Source organism: Thunnus maccoyii, chromosome 9 (genome assembly GCF_910596095.1).
Source record: "Thunnus maccoyii chromosome 9, fThuMac1.1, whole genome shotgun sequence".
Lineage (NCBI taxonomy): Eukaryota > Metazoa > Chordata > Actinopteri > Scombriformes > Scombridae > Thunnus > Thunnus maccoyii.
Window position 1 is genome coordinate 12,182,267 of NC_056541.1, and position 14,329 is coordinate 12,196,595.

At 40.6% G+C, this 14,329-nt stretch overlaps 1 protein-coding gene across 3 annotated transcripts; it reads right to left on the reverse strand.

Annotated features, from left to right (window-relative positions):
* Positions 1 to 794: 794 nt before the first annotated feature.
* On the reverse strand, positions 795 to 13,259 carry plat (plasminogen activator, tissue). 3 transcript variants are annotated; one of them, XM_042420094.1, is made up of 15 exons: positions 13,080 to 13,259; positions 7,757 to 7,832; positions 7,090 to 7,213; positions 6,725 to 6,859; positions 5,744 to 5,854; positions 4,326 to 4,500; positions 3,957 to 4,048; positions 3,683 to 3,857; positions 3,489 to 3,574; positions 3,278 to 3,337; positions 2,959 to 3,163; positions 2,736 to 2,872; positions 2,309 to 2,449; positions 1,998 to 2,146; positions 795 to 1,881 (listed from the first exon to the last, which is right to left on the reverse strand). In XM_042420094.1, exons 2-15 carry the CDS (start codon positions 7,817 to 7,819, stop codon positions 1,714 to 1,716), a joined length of 1,821 nt encoding a protein of 606 aa, XP_042276028.1. In that variant the 5' UTR covers positions 7,820 to 7,832; positions 13,080 to 13,259; the 3' UTR covers positions 795 to 1,713. The 3 variants fall into 3 exon arrangements, with proteins under 3 accessions (XP_042276028.1, XP_042276030.1, XP_042276029.1); XM_042420096.1 differs by having other exon boundaries at positions 7,171 to 7,213; positions 13,080 to 13,258; XM_042420095.1 differs by lacking the exon at positions 13,080 to 13,259 and adding an exon at positions 11,168 to 11,493.
* Positions 13,260 to 14,329: the final 1,070 nt, after the last annotated feature.

The window sequence follows — 14,329 nt, forward strand, 5'->3', positions numbered from 1 at the left end:
TGACGAAGCAGTATGTTGCCAGAGGTTGTGGTTATAATGGCGGAGACAATAAATTATTACACTACAGTACACACATTACAACACATATTTAAGTCTCTATAAAATAATATAAAATACACATAAATATTAATTTAGTACAAAACATCTAAAACCTAGTTTCCTTTGAGAGTCTATCACATTGCAACCCAAGAAAGACAAACTGAGAGTAAGAAGATGAGCTTTGCAGTCAACAAGCAGTTCAACGTAGAACAGAGAAAACACCCCCCCAGTTATTTTCAATATAAATTCAATATACATTACTGTATATTTTGTACACGCTGGGCTCAACCCAGGTGTCTGGTAGACAAGTGCTCTGGAAGTCGGATACAAAATTACAGCGATTTTACTCCCTTTATAGTGAAGCTTAATGAACATGACACAGGTTTGAATGAAAACCTTCCCCTTAAAAGAGAGGAAACTGAAAAACAAACAAAAAACCCCAGCACAATCTGAACCAGCAGATAAGTTTTGTCATTTGGATGAAGGTACGGTATTCGAAGGATAGGCTCCCCTCCAAATGAACTTACAGTGGAAGTGATGGGGGACAAAATCTGCAGTTAAACAAAGAGTCAAATAAAGTGGATATCTTCCACAGTCACAGTCCTTTTAGTATAAAATTCCCTCTTTGTATCTCGACAGTCAGTGTTTTCCTGTACAGCTGCACAGTGGAAGCATTGTAACAAAAATATTGAATTTGGCACTAAACGGACTGTAACTTTGAAAGATATTGACTTGATTTGTCTAATTTGGACGGCTGAAGCTTCATATTAGCTTCAAATAAACTTTTGCACAGAAGGAGGCTTGTGGATTTTGACCCCCATCACTTACATTGTCAGTGTATTTTGAAGGGATCTTCAATGGTCAGTATGAACAGGAGGAATGATTAAGGCAAGAGAAACATGTGTCAATGTTCATTTGAGCACAAGAATATTGTTTTAGGACAGATTTGAAAACATGTGAACTTATCCTTTAAGGCCTTGAAATAAGCAAATGCAGGAAAGTTTGCATTAAAACTAATTAAGACAACATACCCTCAGATTTACAAGACAGTTCACTATATGTGCACACAACTTGTTAAAAATGCCCTTTTGGAGCAGTAAAAGCATTCCTATGTGACTTATTGTGCAAACTAAATGCCTGTGTTGAGTGGAGCGTTCATTAAAAGTGCTACTGACCTCAAGTCTACCACTGTGACTTCATAGTATAAACCAGCATGAGGCCAGCCACAAAAGAGAAGAGGAATATATCGGCATTTCCTATTTTAATAGGTTCACTGCCTAAACCTCCAGTTTGGTGACAACCTGCTCTCTGCGCTCGGTGTCAGAAAATAACAATACCGAGAGCACAATCAAACATTTTTATGCACAGAAGGATAAAAAAGATCAAGATGGCCCAGAAGGAGGAAGAAGAGCTTGTCCTGTGTTTCTGTCCATAGATACTGTTGCATTCAAAACAGTAAAGAACAGAAGACAAACTTGAGAAGTTACACTGAGCGTAAAAACTCATGACTGAGGTCCTTCTCGTCTCTGAAGGAGTGGTCTTAAATCCAATTTGGATTCAGGTAAACTGGCTCTGAACATGAATCCTGTGGATCTTGCTGATAAACATATCTGTGTATGTTGCATTACCCACTCTGTTCATCCAACAACATCTTCTTTGCAAGTCTGTCTTACATTAGACTGGGTTTGCCTTGATTTTGTCGTTAATCCAGTCGATGTAATTGGTGACACGAGTGTAGACGCCAGGCTTATCTTTCTGCCCACAACCATCACCCCAACTGATCACACCCATGAGAGTCATCCTGTCATTGTTTCGACAGACGAGTGGGCCACCAGAGTCCCCCTGTGGATGAAGTTCAAATGGACAGAGAACAAAACATTAGAGGAATGTTACCATCACTGCAGCATCCTGCCACTGATTAAATGAGGATTTTCAGTGCAAAACTCAGGTGCTCTCACCTTGCAGGCATCATCCAGGCCTCTGGTGTCACCTGCACACAGCATGTTGGAAGTAATCGTCCGTCCAGACAGCACATCTGGGATGCAGCGCTCTTTGGGCCACAAGCGAACATAGCCTCTCTTGACACGCTCGGAGTACACAGCAGCAACTGTGGAGAGGTGGCGTGGTTATTGATTTGTGGGAAAGCTTTCTAGTACCGCCCTCTGCTGGTCAGTCACATAAATGTCAACAAATTGCCTCTGAAATGCAAACATCACGTGTGCCAAATTATCAAAATGAGAGTGTAGGGTGAATTATGAGGTTTACTTACATTCACTGTCTTTTCCATAGCCTGAGATCTCACACTCAGTCCAGTCGGGCAGCACCAGCTCAGGTTCAGGCAGACATGCAGGAAGAACCTCTGGAGAGTTTACAGCACAGATGCCGATGTCTGTCTTCAGCTTCAGCAGAGCTGCAAGTGGAAAGTGACCAGAGGAAAGTCAGTGTAATACATTGGTACCGTGTGGGATGAAGTCTGAGGTATAACTTAATGAGCCTTTGCTGCCCACTTAAATTTCCATATCATCACTGTGGAGGAAAACATGGCAACTCAAGCACCTAATTCAATTTTCATGTTTTTACTCTATGCATGACAGAACTCTTGAAACAGCGCTGTTTTTTTGTTTTTTTTCAACCACAACAGCAACGAATTGAACATTACAAAATTACACATTTTATCTCTTGAAAAGTTCACTCACCAATGTCATTGTCATATGTTTCACTGTTGAACTTCTCGTGGATCCAGTACTTCTCAACATTAAAAATCTGCTCGCTGCTGGAATTCTGCTTCCTAAAGGTACGGCCCAGAATCACCTCCAACTTCTCCGCTTTATCTCTGAAAAAGACATGAAATATGTTTGTATGCTGCCTGGAAAAACATGTTTAAATGACCTGTGAGAGATGTTTGAGAGTCATTCCTACCTGTCCTCGAAGCAGTGTGCAGCAGAAAGGACCCAGCAGGAGTCGATGAGGATTCCTCCACATCGGTGAAAGTGTTGTTTGAGACGGGCCTGGTAAACATTTATGACTGTCTGCCAGGGCTGCTCTGAGATGTCGCTCTCTTTGCCCCCAACCATGCGGTAGGCGGCGTTATTCAGGGAGTTGTCTAAACGCTGGCCACAAGTCGCTACAGAGAGGAAAGGTTATAGGAGGATGGTTAAATAAAATTTTAACACCAGACACATCAGAGGAAATTGACTCCTGTTTTCTGTGATTTTCATAGGTTGTGAAGATGTCTTACCTCTGTTATTGTTAGTTGTGGGGGCACGAGGGCCGAGAGTGGTGATAGATGGCCGTCTCGCTGAAAAAGAGGCAACAAGTACGGTTAGCCTGATGGCACACTGCTGCGCGGAGGATTTTAGCTCATACAGATCTAATGTGTAGCTGACTTCTAGCATCAGTCTTTCTATGCTTCAACAACACTGAAACAATAACAAAACAAGGGAACTCACAGCATTTAGGTATGTCGCACAGTTCCCAGGTCAGCTGCATGTTCTTGTAGGTGTGACACCACGGACCCACGTCACCATCTGGATTCCTGTTTGATAAAGAAGGAGAGATGCAATGAAAACCTGAAATATCTGCATGCAAGAAGAACCTCTCATGTGTGTTTGTTTTATTATATTATGTGTTTTGGCATCCATACCTGCAGAAGCTATGACTGCCCAGCCCCAGCTCCAGTGCATCAGATCTCCATGCATTGTTGCGCTTGCGCTTCACAGCCGGGGAGTCCCATGGGAGACAGCGAGAGCCACTCTTAGTGACAGCTGTTGTACCTCTGTAAGACTGCCCGGAGCCCAGCGCACACTCTCTGTACTTTTCTAAAACACAGAGAAACAGAGGTGTGTAAGCATTTAATTGTTTAATTATTATTGTTTCTGCTTACTTTATATATATATTAACTTTTTGTAAAGATTTACCTCCTGGACACTTGGGCAAGGAACAGAACTCCCAGTTGATCTGAGTGCCTCTATAGACGTAACACCAGGGAGAGCTGTCACCGTCAGGGTTCCTGAGAGAGAAAGAGAGGCAAGTAAATATTTTGGCTCACAATGAGGATGTAAAAACCACTTCCTTTCAGAAACTCTCACCAACAGCTACAGTGCCAAAATCAGATATCACTGAATTCAATTAAACGCCAGAATAAAAATGCATAATTCCTGCACTGTTCATTAACATTAGACCAGCGTCTTTTGTGATGCATGATCAGACACCATCCTTGATTTAATTGCATGAACACAATTAGAGAGAGAAGCTCCAGCACTAAACAGATCAGATTGGTCTCATACCTGCAGAAGTTGTGATTGCCCAGTCCAAGACTGCTGGCGTCCAATTTTCTGGCTGTGAACTTCTTTCCCCTCAGAGACGTAGAGTTCCAGTTTATGCACTCTGCTCCTGTATTGCTCATGCTCTGTGTGCCACGGTACCCACTGCCCTGCCCAGCAATACACTTCTCATTGGTGTCTGTTGGAGAGAGAGACAGCTCAGTTACTAAATATAGTGTCCCTCATCTATATATAGCTCTGATATCACTCTAATAACTGACATAAATCAATTATTCTGAGACAATAAAGCCTGTTTAGTGGATCTGGAAAAAACGTAGGCCATTTAAAACATTGTTATCGCTTATACAAGGCATTAAACTCACAACTTATTTCCTAATAGCAATTATATTGTATTTTTCCAATTAGTGGTTTTAAAAAATGACGAAACATAAACTATGATGTAAATGAAATCAGATTTATTGAGTCTGGTCCTCTTAATTCATTATTGTTTCGCTGAAATCACTTGGTTGTGACCGCTGGGGTTCACATAATTACGCCACTGAGTGGGCGGGGTGTCCTAAAAGCCTGAAAAAGTAGCCCGCAGAAACACAAACATTCATATCCCAGAATGTTTTTCCATGGTTTATGATCTTTTCATCTTCCCTCCAAACCACAGGCTTGTGACACCTACTATATGAGTCACAGGTCAGTCTATGACCTTATCAAGACTCACTGACATGTTTGTTGCACATTTAAATCAGTGTTGTGTCACCAGTCGTCTCATCATGGAACTCCCTTGACTTTTTGTTGCTTTAAAGGATAAGTTCACAATTTTTCAAATTTGTCTTAAACAACAGTCCGGTACCCATGTGAACATTGAAACAGGTTTTCCTCATTATAATCATTCCTACTGACCATTAGAAGATCCCCTCTAAATGCATTTTCAATATAAGTGATGGGGGACAAAATCCACATTCCTCCTTTCATGCAAAAATGTATTTAAAAGTTTTTATGAAGTTAATATGAGACTTCTGCAGTCAAAATTACAGTCTTTTGAGTCTAAAATTCCCTCTTTGTTTCCGTGTTCAGCTGCAATGGGATAGTAATAAAAAAGGGAATCTGGTACTTAAAGTAGCCAACTGAACCAACTAAACTAAAAAGACGTCCACTTGACTTGACTCTTACATTTCTACACAGAAGGAGGCTTGTGGATTTTGTCCCTCATCACTTACACTGTAAGCGCATTATGAAGGGATCTTTAATGGTCAGTATGAACAGGAGGAATAATTACTGCAAGAAAACTCTATTTCAATGATCATTTAGCCACCTGACAGATGTGAAAAATTGGGAACCCATCCTTTAAAGTCAAATACAAGATATAGTGAGCTGTTGCAGAGCTCATTGCACAGGTAGTATAATAATAGAGTTTGATGAGTACTTACTGATCTCACACTGACGCCCACTGAAGCCTCGGGGACACTGGCAAATGTAGTCTGAAGTGTACACGGCCTCCTTACAGATCCCTCCGTTATAACACTGAGACACGTAGCAGTCTGGAAGGAGCAGACAATGAGCCGGTTAGTCAGTCATGCATCATCAAGTTTTTCAGCACACAAACATTTTTAATGATCAGAATATGATTGATTGGCCAAGATGCGTATATGCGTATACAGAAAATTCAATGTCTGGGCTTGTCACATATGATGTAGGAACGCTGAGTAGTATGCAGTAAGAATTAAATCTAATGTATCTGCTGACTGTTTTCTAACACCTGACTTATAAAATACTGTGCGATCATGGTACAGTTGGATTTCTTTCTTGTGAAAAACCGGCTGTATTCAATCACCAGTTGGGTTTTTAATTTATTATTTCAACATTTCCTAAAGGCTGGCGTTCAGAATAACACCACCCTGCTCACTGCCAACAGTATGATCTCACAGGCCGCCAGTTTGTCAGACTGAAACGTGGTTGTAATTTGTCTGAGGGAGGGGCTTTACAGAATTCGTCAATGGGGGTGAAAGAACGCACGAGGGCTGGTCTGGCAGGAGTATCTCAAACAATCTTAGACTAAACTACTCCCACTCCAAAACACAGAAACCCAGCAGATCTTCATTTAGATGCACTGAAATGACAGGGATGAGCGAGGCAGGCCAACAAAAAATAATCATCTGAGGTTGTAATGGCAAGTTAGAGTAAGTTAGTCAAGTGAAGTTGTACTGAAAGACAAAAAAGGTCAGAAAGGACAAGCAAGCAGATTAACAGACACATTAAAAAAAAAAACCAGGAGATTATGTTTTGCTTATTGCAAACAAAATATAATCTGATTAGAAAGAGACAAAAATGAAGACAAATGATTCAGCTGATCCACGTGTGTGTGTGTGTCTGTGTGTGTGTGTCTGTGTGTGCGTCCATGTCACACTCACTTATGACGGGCACAGTGTGACAAAGTTCTCGTCCTCCTAATGCACAACGGCAATACTCCACACGCTGTCCCTTCCATCGCAGCCAAGTGTCCCCATATTTACGCACTGATGACATTTGACTATCCACACAAAGTGCTGAAAACACACACACACACACAAAAAAAAACAATAAATATATCACCAATCAAACTGGATGACACACAGATATATCGTTACATGTACATGCGGTTAAAAACATGAAGGTACAAAAACAAAAGAGGAACACAAACACATGAATGACAAGACAGAATTAGAAAGAATCTGAGGATGATGACGGTGATGATGGTGTTATTAGAAAAGACAAACAGATGTGTGATGGGGCTCACAGGAGGTGACATGGGAAGGTGAAGACTTCTCGACATGAATTATCAAAAGTGGCCGTCTGTCTGGCTGCCGGTTGCGCTCACCTCTGTAAAAACGAGTCCCTCTCTTTGAGCGGAGCAGCCCCACCTGCAAGAGGAGAATAGGGAGACGTTTACTGTGCAGCAGTGCATAGGAAATGGTGGCATGGCATCAGTTTCCAGGCTACCAATGTGTTTATATAATTTCTTAGCATGGTATGAAAATTATTTCTTTATTTCTTTAGTATGATATGAAAATAGACGTTCAGAGCCTTGAAACTTGCTTCACATACAGTACATACACAGTATTTTGTGAAAGGGAGTTTGGTATCTTCTTGTATTAAAATTGTTGCTGTTCAGTATCTTCAGATGTGTCAAATGTCTGAGTTTCAAGGTGATGAAGGCATCACCAAGATAATGTTTTTAAAACATCACCGCTCAACAATAAAATAAATGTAAGAAACAAAGAGATTGAGCGGACTAAATGTTTGCTGTGACAGAAGTAAGTAAGTAGTGAGTTTCAAGTCTCTTTAATTTGATATTTATACACATACGGGAAGATACAAATTTCACAAGCATTCAGATAAACCCCTTTTAGGTCTGTAGGATTTGTAGTTACTGTAAGTCTAATGAAAAATGATGCAGTACTTACATTGTCCGCTAGGCAGCAGCAGAGAGCAGACAGTAGTATTAATAGTCCAAGTGTTCTGGTCATGGCTCATCAAGTGCTGCAAGTGCAATATAAATACAGATTAGAAACAACTGAGAGAAGATTTTACAAGGTAACAAGATACAGTTTAGATTGACATATGAAAGCACTGATACACAAAGTAGCTTTATCTGGAGAAAAAAAAGCACAAAATCCTTTTTTAAGTCTCGATGCTGATTTATGCATTTTATCTGACATAGTTTTACAGATAAGAACAATCATTATCAAACATTATTTAACATTTTTTAACAAGGTTGTGCACAAGATTGCAGTACAACCAAAATGAAAACCAGAATTGACAAAGAAAATTCAGTTTAATGTCTAAAAAATTAAATGTTTCAGCACAGTAAGGTGAGTGAGGGATTTCACTGTTGAACATCAATCCATATAAATCTTTTATAGTGAATCTGTCATCTATACCGAGCCAACAATTGCAGGAAAAATATCCGCACTGGTCACCTTGTATGCTTCTCTCAACTATACTGTTTCTCTGTTCAGCTTCCTTCCTCCATGTACGTCTGCTAACTGAGGGACACCACTGGGGAGGAAAGGGTGGGACAGGTGGGGTACTTGTGGGAAACTGGGGGTCAATTCTAGTTTCTTGATACTGTCTTGACTTCTTGACTCAGACAGGAACAGCCTGAACAGGACAGTCTGATGATAAGTTCAAAAAGTTCATGCTGTGTAAGTCTTTGGCATCCTCAATTTAATTTCCTTGATTCACTTTCTTATCACGAGCCCATTCCTTCACCATATTTAAACTCCCATACCGTAAAACCAATTTATCATAATTCATCCCCATCTGAGGATAAACAGGAAGCAGATTATCTTGTCTTCATTTGACAAAATGAGACATCAAACAGAGGCCACAAACAACACAGTCCGAACAACCCTAGAGCGACGACAGGGAGGTCGCACAGCAGAAAGCTTCTGCATCATACTGACAGCATTCCTTTCCTTACAGAGCAAAGCAACAGCTAGAAAGAAGATAAACCGACTCAGGACTATAAAGAAAAAGAGGAAAAAAAAACTGAGGGGAAAGCCTAATGCCAGAAAAAGTAACTAAATTCATATTTCCATTTCATAATTCTAAGAATAGATGTTTAATATCAGACATGTTCCTCTTCTTTGTTGGAGTCATATTATATAGAAAATGTGTGGACGAGAGAGCCTATTGCTTCTCAGTCAAGTGTGAGTAAATATGAGTCACAAAAGGAGGAGGAAGGGAGTGGGTGTGGGGGGGGGGGGGGGGGGGAGTTTGAGAGGAAGAAGGATGAGTGGAGAGGGGAAAATAGGAAAGAGGAGAGAGAAAAAAGTTGCACACAGTGCGGAATGAAAAATAAAAATTACCTCATTATAAAGATGAAAAATTTTCAACAGACACACCCACGCAAAGATGCAGAAACACACTGATAACCATCTATGTACATGCCTGCGCTGACACTTCTATTCTTGGGAATGTTTTTACATTCTCCTCTCTCTGTCGGCTGGTTCCTCACTGACTCACCTTCTGTGGTTGCTGCGTTAATAGAAAACAGAGCAGTGGCTATCGGTGAGGTAAAACGGCTACGTTGGCAACCACATACACACACACACACACACACACACACACACACACACACACACATACACAAAGTGCTCAGGAACGTGGAGCTAATCAACACCTCTGCACACAAAGATTTACTGTGCATTCTGCTCATTGTTCATTTAAACAAAGACTCCCTCTCAGGATTTGTCTTTTAAAAAACACAGACACAAACACATGCATTCACACACTCACCATTTAGAGGACAAGTCCCTTGAAAGCTATCCTTGTGTCGGACAAATAAAAACTATGTTGCCTGTGCGCTTTTGCCCCCCCCCCTCAGTTGAGCCTCACTGGCAGGACGACAACAGACCAGTTTCCTTTTTGTTTCCTTTGTGCAGCTGCTCAGCTCCATTTAGCCGCCCAGCGCTGTCAGCTAAAAACATGTGTTTCCTGCTAAATACACCCCGTACACTTCAGGAACGTGCATACATATCAACGCATGCACACACAAACACACACACACATCAGACATGAACATATGTGTATCCCACCCTTTCTAAAGTCCGTGGTATCTGACATGCAGAGGCCCTGTTGGGGTGCCATTAACATACTGCTCTTCTGACAAACCCACAATGCAACTGGCCTGAGTTTTAACTGTTTCTGTGGTCTGTCTTACAACATTTAATGCATATGTACAGACAGAAGTACACAAAGTTAACAAATGTGCAGGCAAAATCATGTTAAAGGTCTAATTTGCAGGATACAAAGTACAACTGTAGCTGCTCTTTTAGTTTACTGGGCGTACAGTGAAAATGATTTCCTAGAGGGGATTAAGGTATTTGTTTGTTACACCCAATCAGTTAAAAGTTGAAGCATGTGCAACCAAGTATGCTGCCTGTGCAGAATGTGGTTTTTCCTAGTAGGTCAAGTATGAATGGAAGAAATGAAAACATCTTTGGAGGCGCAGCAGCCAGACTATGAGTCAGGAGCAGCTTAATGACAACAATTATAAGATGCATCAGTTCAGTGGGGCAAATGCATGCAACAGATGATGAGACAGGCAGACACACACAAACACAGAAAATGTATGTCCACAGCTGAGAGAAAATGGTTACCCACAAACATTATTCATTTCCTAGTAATCTGCAGTGTTAGTGTATTTAAAGGTATTGACCGCAATGTTTGACTCCTTGCGGTAGGTTCTCCGGACCATTAGCGAGGATGTGTAATGATGATGATGCGCTGAGGTTGTAAACGTTGGAGGTGAGACATTTTTGTCTTCCAGTAACAAGGTCAAAATGTTAAAGCCTAAAATGGTGAGAATGTACTTACATCTACCTGTGAATTTAAAATGACTGGTTCGCTGTGTGCTTTAAAGTATCTCTGAGGTTACTTTTGCTGTCTCCCATCACTACAACTGTCAGAACAGATGCTTGATTGATCACTTGGAGTGGGTGCACTGCCCACCCTGACACCCAGAGGAGGAACTGGCAGAAGAAACACCTTTTCAGTGAGCACTGCTGCGCTTTTACAGTCTGATTTTCTTTGGCACTAAAGGATTTCTTAGAAAGCTCAACATTTGTTGGATCGGATTGTACAACAACACTATTCCCATTCTTTTGTCACAGCAGGCTGGCAGCGTCAGTTTCCAGTGGTAAATTTGAATGTCATTCCATGTTTTTGAACTGGTTGGGATGCCTAACCCTGCATTCAATTTTTACAGTAGTTTCAGTTAAGACATTGCTCCTTCAATTAAGAACCCTGCATACGTGTAGAATGTTTGTTGATGACGTGTTATGACAGGTGATGTCATGTCGATAACTTACTTAGCAGGCATTGTTCATTCTCTACTCGGGGTTTTTTTCAGTCAAGCCTCATTAAACCAGCTGTGATCCGGCTCTGTAAAGTCCCGCAGAACAGAGAGTTGCATTGTTGCCTTCCAGCTTCCCTCTGGTCTGTGCACAATGTGAGGCTTTGAATCCTTATCAAAGAGGCTACAGAAAGAAACACACTCATACACATGCCAGAAAGGCAGGTAAAAGCATGTGATGACACTGGAAATGAGAATAAACCAAGGAGATGATGGAGTGTGAGACAGCTGCGTGGAAGGAGATAAAGGGATGGAGAGAGTAAATAGAGAGAGAAAGAAGAGAAGGGCAACAGCAGGGAGCAAAAGGAGAAGAAATCAAATCCCAGAGGTCAGTAGAAAGGGAGTGAGTAGTCCTGAGTCATCCCATCTTCCAGGACCGCACAGGGATAGATGGAGGAAGAGACACAAATAGAAGCATTGATGGGATTTATAAGCATCACTGAAGCAATTAGATGAAGATACAATTCCTAAATTCAGTCAAGAAATTAAGAGACGTGAAAGAGTTTTTTTCCAGATTCAAGTGAAGCTCTCAGCTCGGTTATGAATTCACTCTCTAAGGATTCATCGTCATCTTCTGCTCATTGTTCCCACTAACTGGTGCAGGCTTATCCTCTGTCTGACCTACTGTTAGTTTACAGCTTATAGACCAAACTCACTGATCCTGTGAGTCACAAACATCAGTGCGAGGCACCAGACTCACAAACCCAACTGACCGCACTGCCAGGAATGCAATTAAATGGATACAAACTCTACTTACTCTCAACATACAAAGACGCAAACAGTACATCATATCCATGTGTTGGGGAATGTCTGTGCGGACGGATGTTGGGGAGGAGAATTCCCAAATTGCTAGCTCACACACAAATCCAAATCATTAGCCTGATAAGAGTGACAGTCAGTGAGCCTGTGCAGCTTTTGGCTCAGAGTGGTACACAGATACTCCGACGTAGACTATCAGTATCATAGCAGGGATGTTCCTCGATAACATATATACACACACACACACTGAGTGCAGCAGCAAAGCACAATACAACCCTGTTCTTGTAACATTTAGAGAAGCAGCAACAGAACGCTTTGTGATTTTGTGTTGCAAAAAGAGATTTGACATGACTTTGATACACATGAATTAACTAACTTTAAGTGTTTGAGAATATAAGTATGTGAATGTGAATTATATTCCCACCATATGAAACAGGTGGAGGTGGACGCAGAGACGTAAATTAAGGGCTCACGCAGCTGATGTGAAAGCATTACGGCTGGGCAACATGGGTTACATGAATATCACCATATGCATAAAACTTAATACACTCCCCATAGACTGTGTCTGCCAAGATGCAAAATCAGGTATTAAATAAGTTTAATGTTAAATCAGTTCTTAACTACACTGAGTTTCAGGTGTAGAAGTACTTACAGTATGTTTACATTTCCTACTTTTTTCTGATCTATTTTTTGTTGATTATCATTAAATATGACAGAAATCCATATCGTTGTCTAATCATATAAGATTCTACTGCAAAACTGTATATGATAATATTGAAATATTGCCAAGCCAAAATTGGTCTACCAACTTAAAGAGTACTGGTTAAATAACCTTCTTCAGTAACTTTTCATCAAATGCAAAAAAAACCACCCAAAAAACGGAGAGATATAAGATATTTCCTCTAGTTCCCATTAACACAGAAAGTAACAATCATGCAAAATGTTTAAGACTCTATAACTCTAATAGATGAACTCTTCAAATTCAAATAATAGTGATGTTACACCACAGATAACAGACTGGTGCACAGTGTGGATGGATCTGCATCTCCCAGATATAAAGAAAAAGCGAATGCATCGGAGTCAAACACATAAGGAGAATAATCTCTCACCCAATGTAAAATCTTGTGAATCGGTCACTTTTCAGTATCTCTGCAGCAGTGATGTAGTGTCCTTGGTGTTTGTCGCTCGGACTTGTGTCCTGATCCCTCCGCTCTCCGTTTTTATCGCGGTGCTGTCGGCGTTTGAAGGGGGAGGTCTGCAGCCTGGGAGTGACCTCAGCAGGGAAGCATGGTAGACCGGCCGGATGATGATGGTGATGATGCAGCCTGATGGGCGGTGCCGACACGAGACGGGACTGTCCCAAGTACTCCAAGCTGCAGGGCAAAAAACACACTTTGTTAGAACAGGTTTTTTGTTCTAAATATGGAACAAACAACACTCTGGTCGACACCTTTGAGAAAATAAAAATTAATTTGTTTAAAAAATGTGCATGGATTCCCCCAGTCCTGATATTATCAGTCTGAAAATTATGCCTTCACCACAAAATTAAACTCACAGAGTTCAAAAATCCACACAAATACAAGTGTTTAAGTACAATTCAGACAAGTTTACAACTCTTATTAATAAGAGAACAGGTTTCTTATCATTTCTTTTAGGACAACAAACATTTGTGTCACTTAATATATACTGTATACTGTTGATATACTGTATATTGTTATGAGATAGGTAAGATATAGATCTGATAAGACAAACTTTATTGATTCCATACAGGTAAAACTGCATGTAGAAGCAGCAAAAGGAAGAACAAAAACAGATGTATATTAGAGATAAAGTATTAAGCTAAAAAAAAAAAATCATACTACATTAAGATAACAAGCACAAACAAAAATACAGGTACTACACAGTATATAATGTACTATACATATAACTTACACCATACACACAGTATTCTCCTGTTTAAGTGTTCAGAGTTTAATTTGCAGTAAAAGTACCTTGAACCTATTGGAGCTTTTAAACTGGCTCTGATAGGTGTGCAATGACATAAAATCTGGCATATTATGGATTTTTCACACTGTCAGTGACATCTGGCGTTCTGGTGGGACAACGATTGGCCTGAAGCCACACAACCATATACCCAATGCATCTTTATAAGTGCCCCAATGGCTGATGTGTCTGGATATACATGATTGGTTGTCTTTTCAATTTAAATGTTGTAAATGTAATGTGTTTCATGATGACCCTGACGAAGGTCACAAGCTGAAAGGCATTGGTCTAACAGTAAAGTTATGCTATATATGACAAGCGTTGCTGGAGTTTTGACCTCTTTAGACTTTTTTTCCCTTCTCTGTGCACCTTGGAA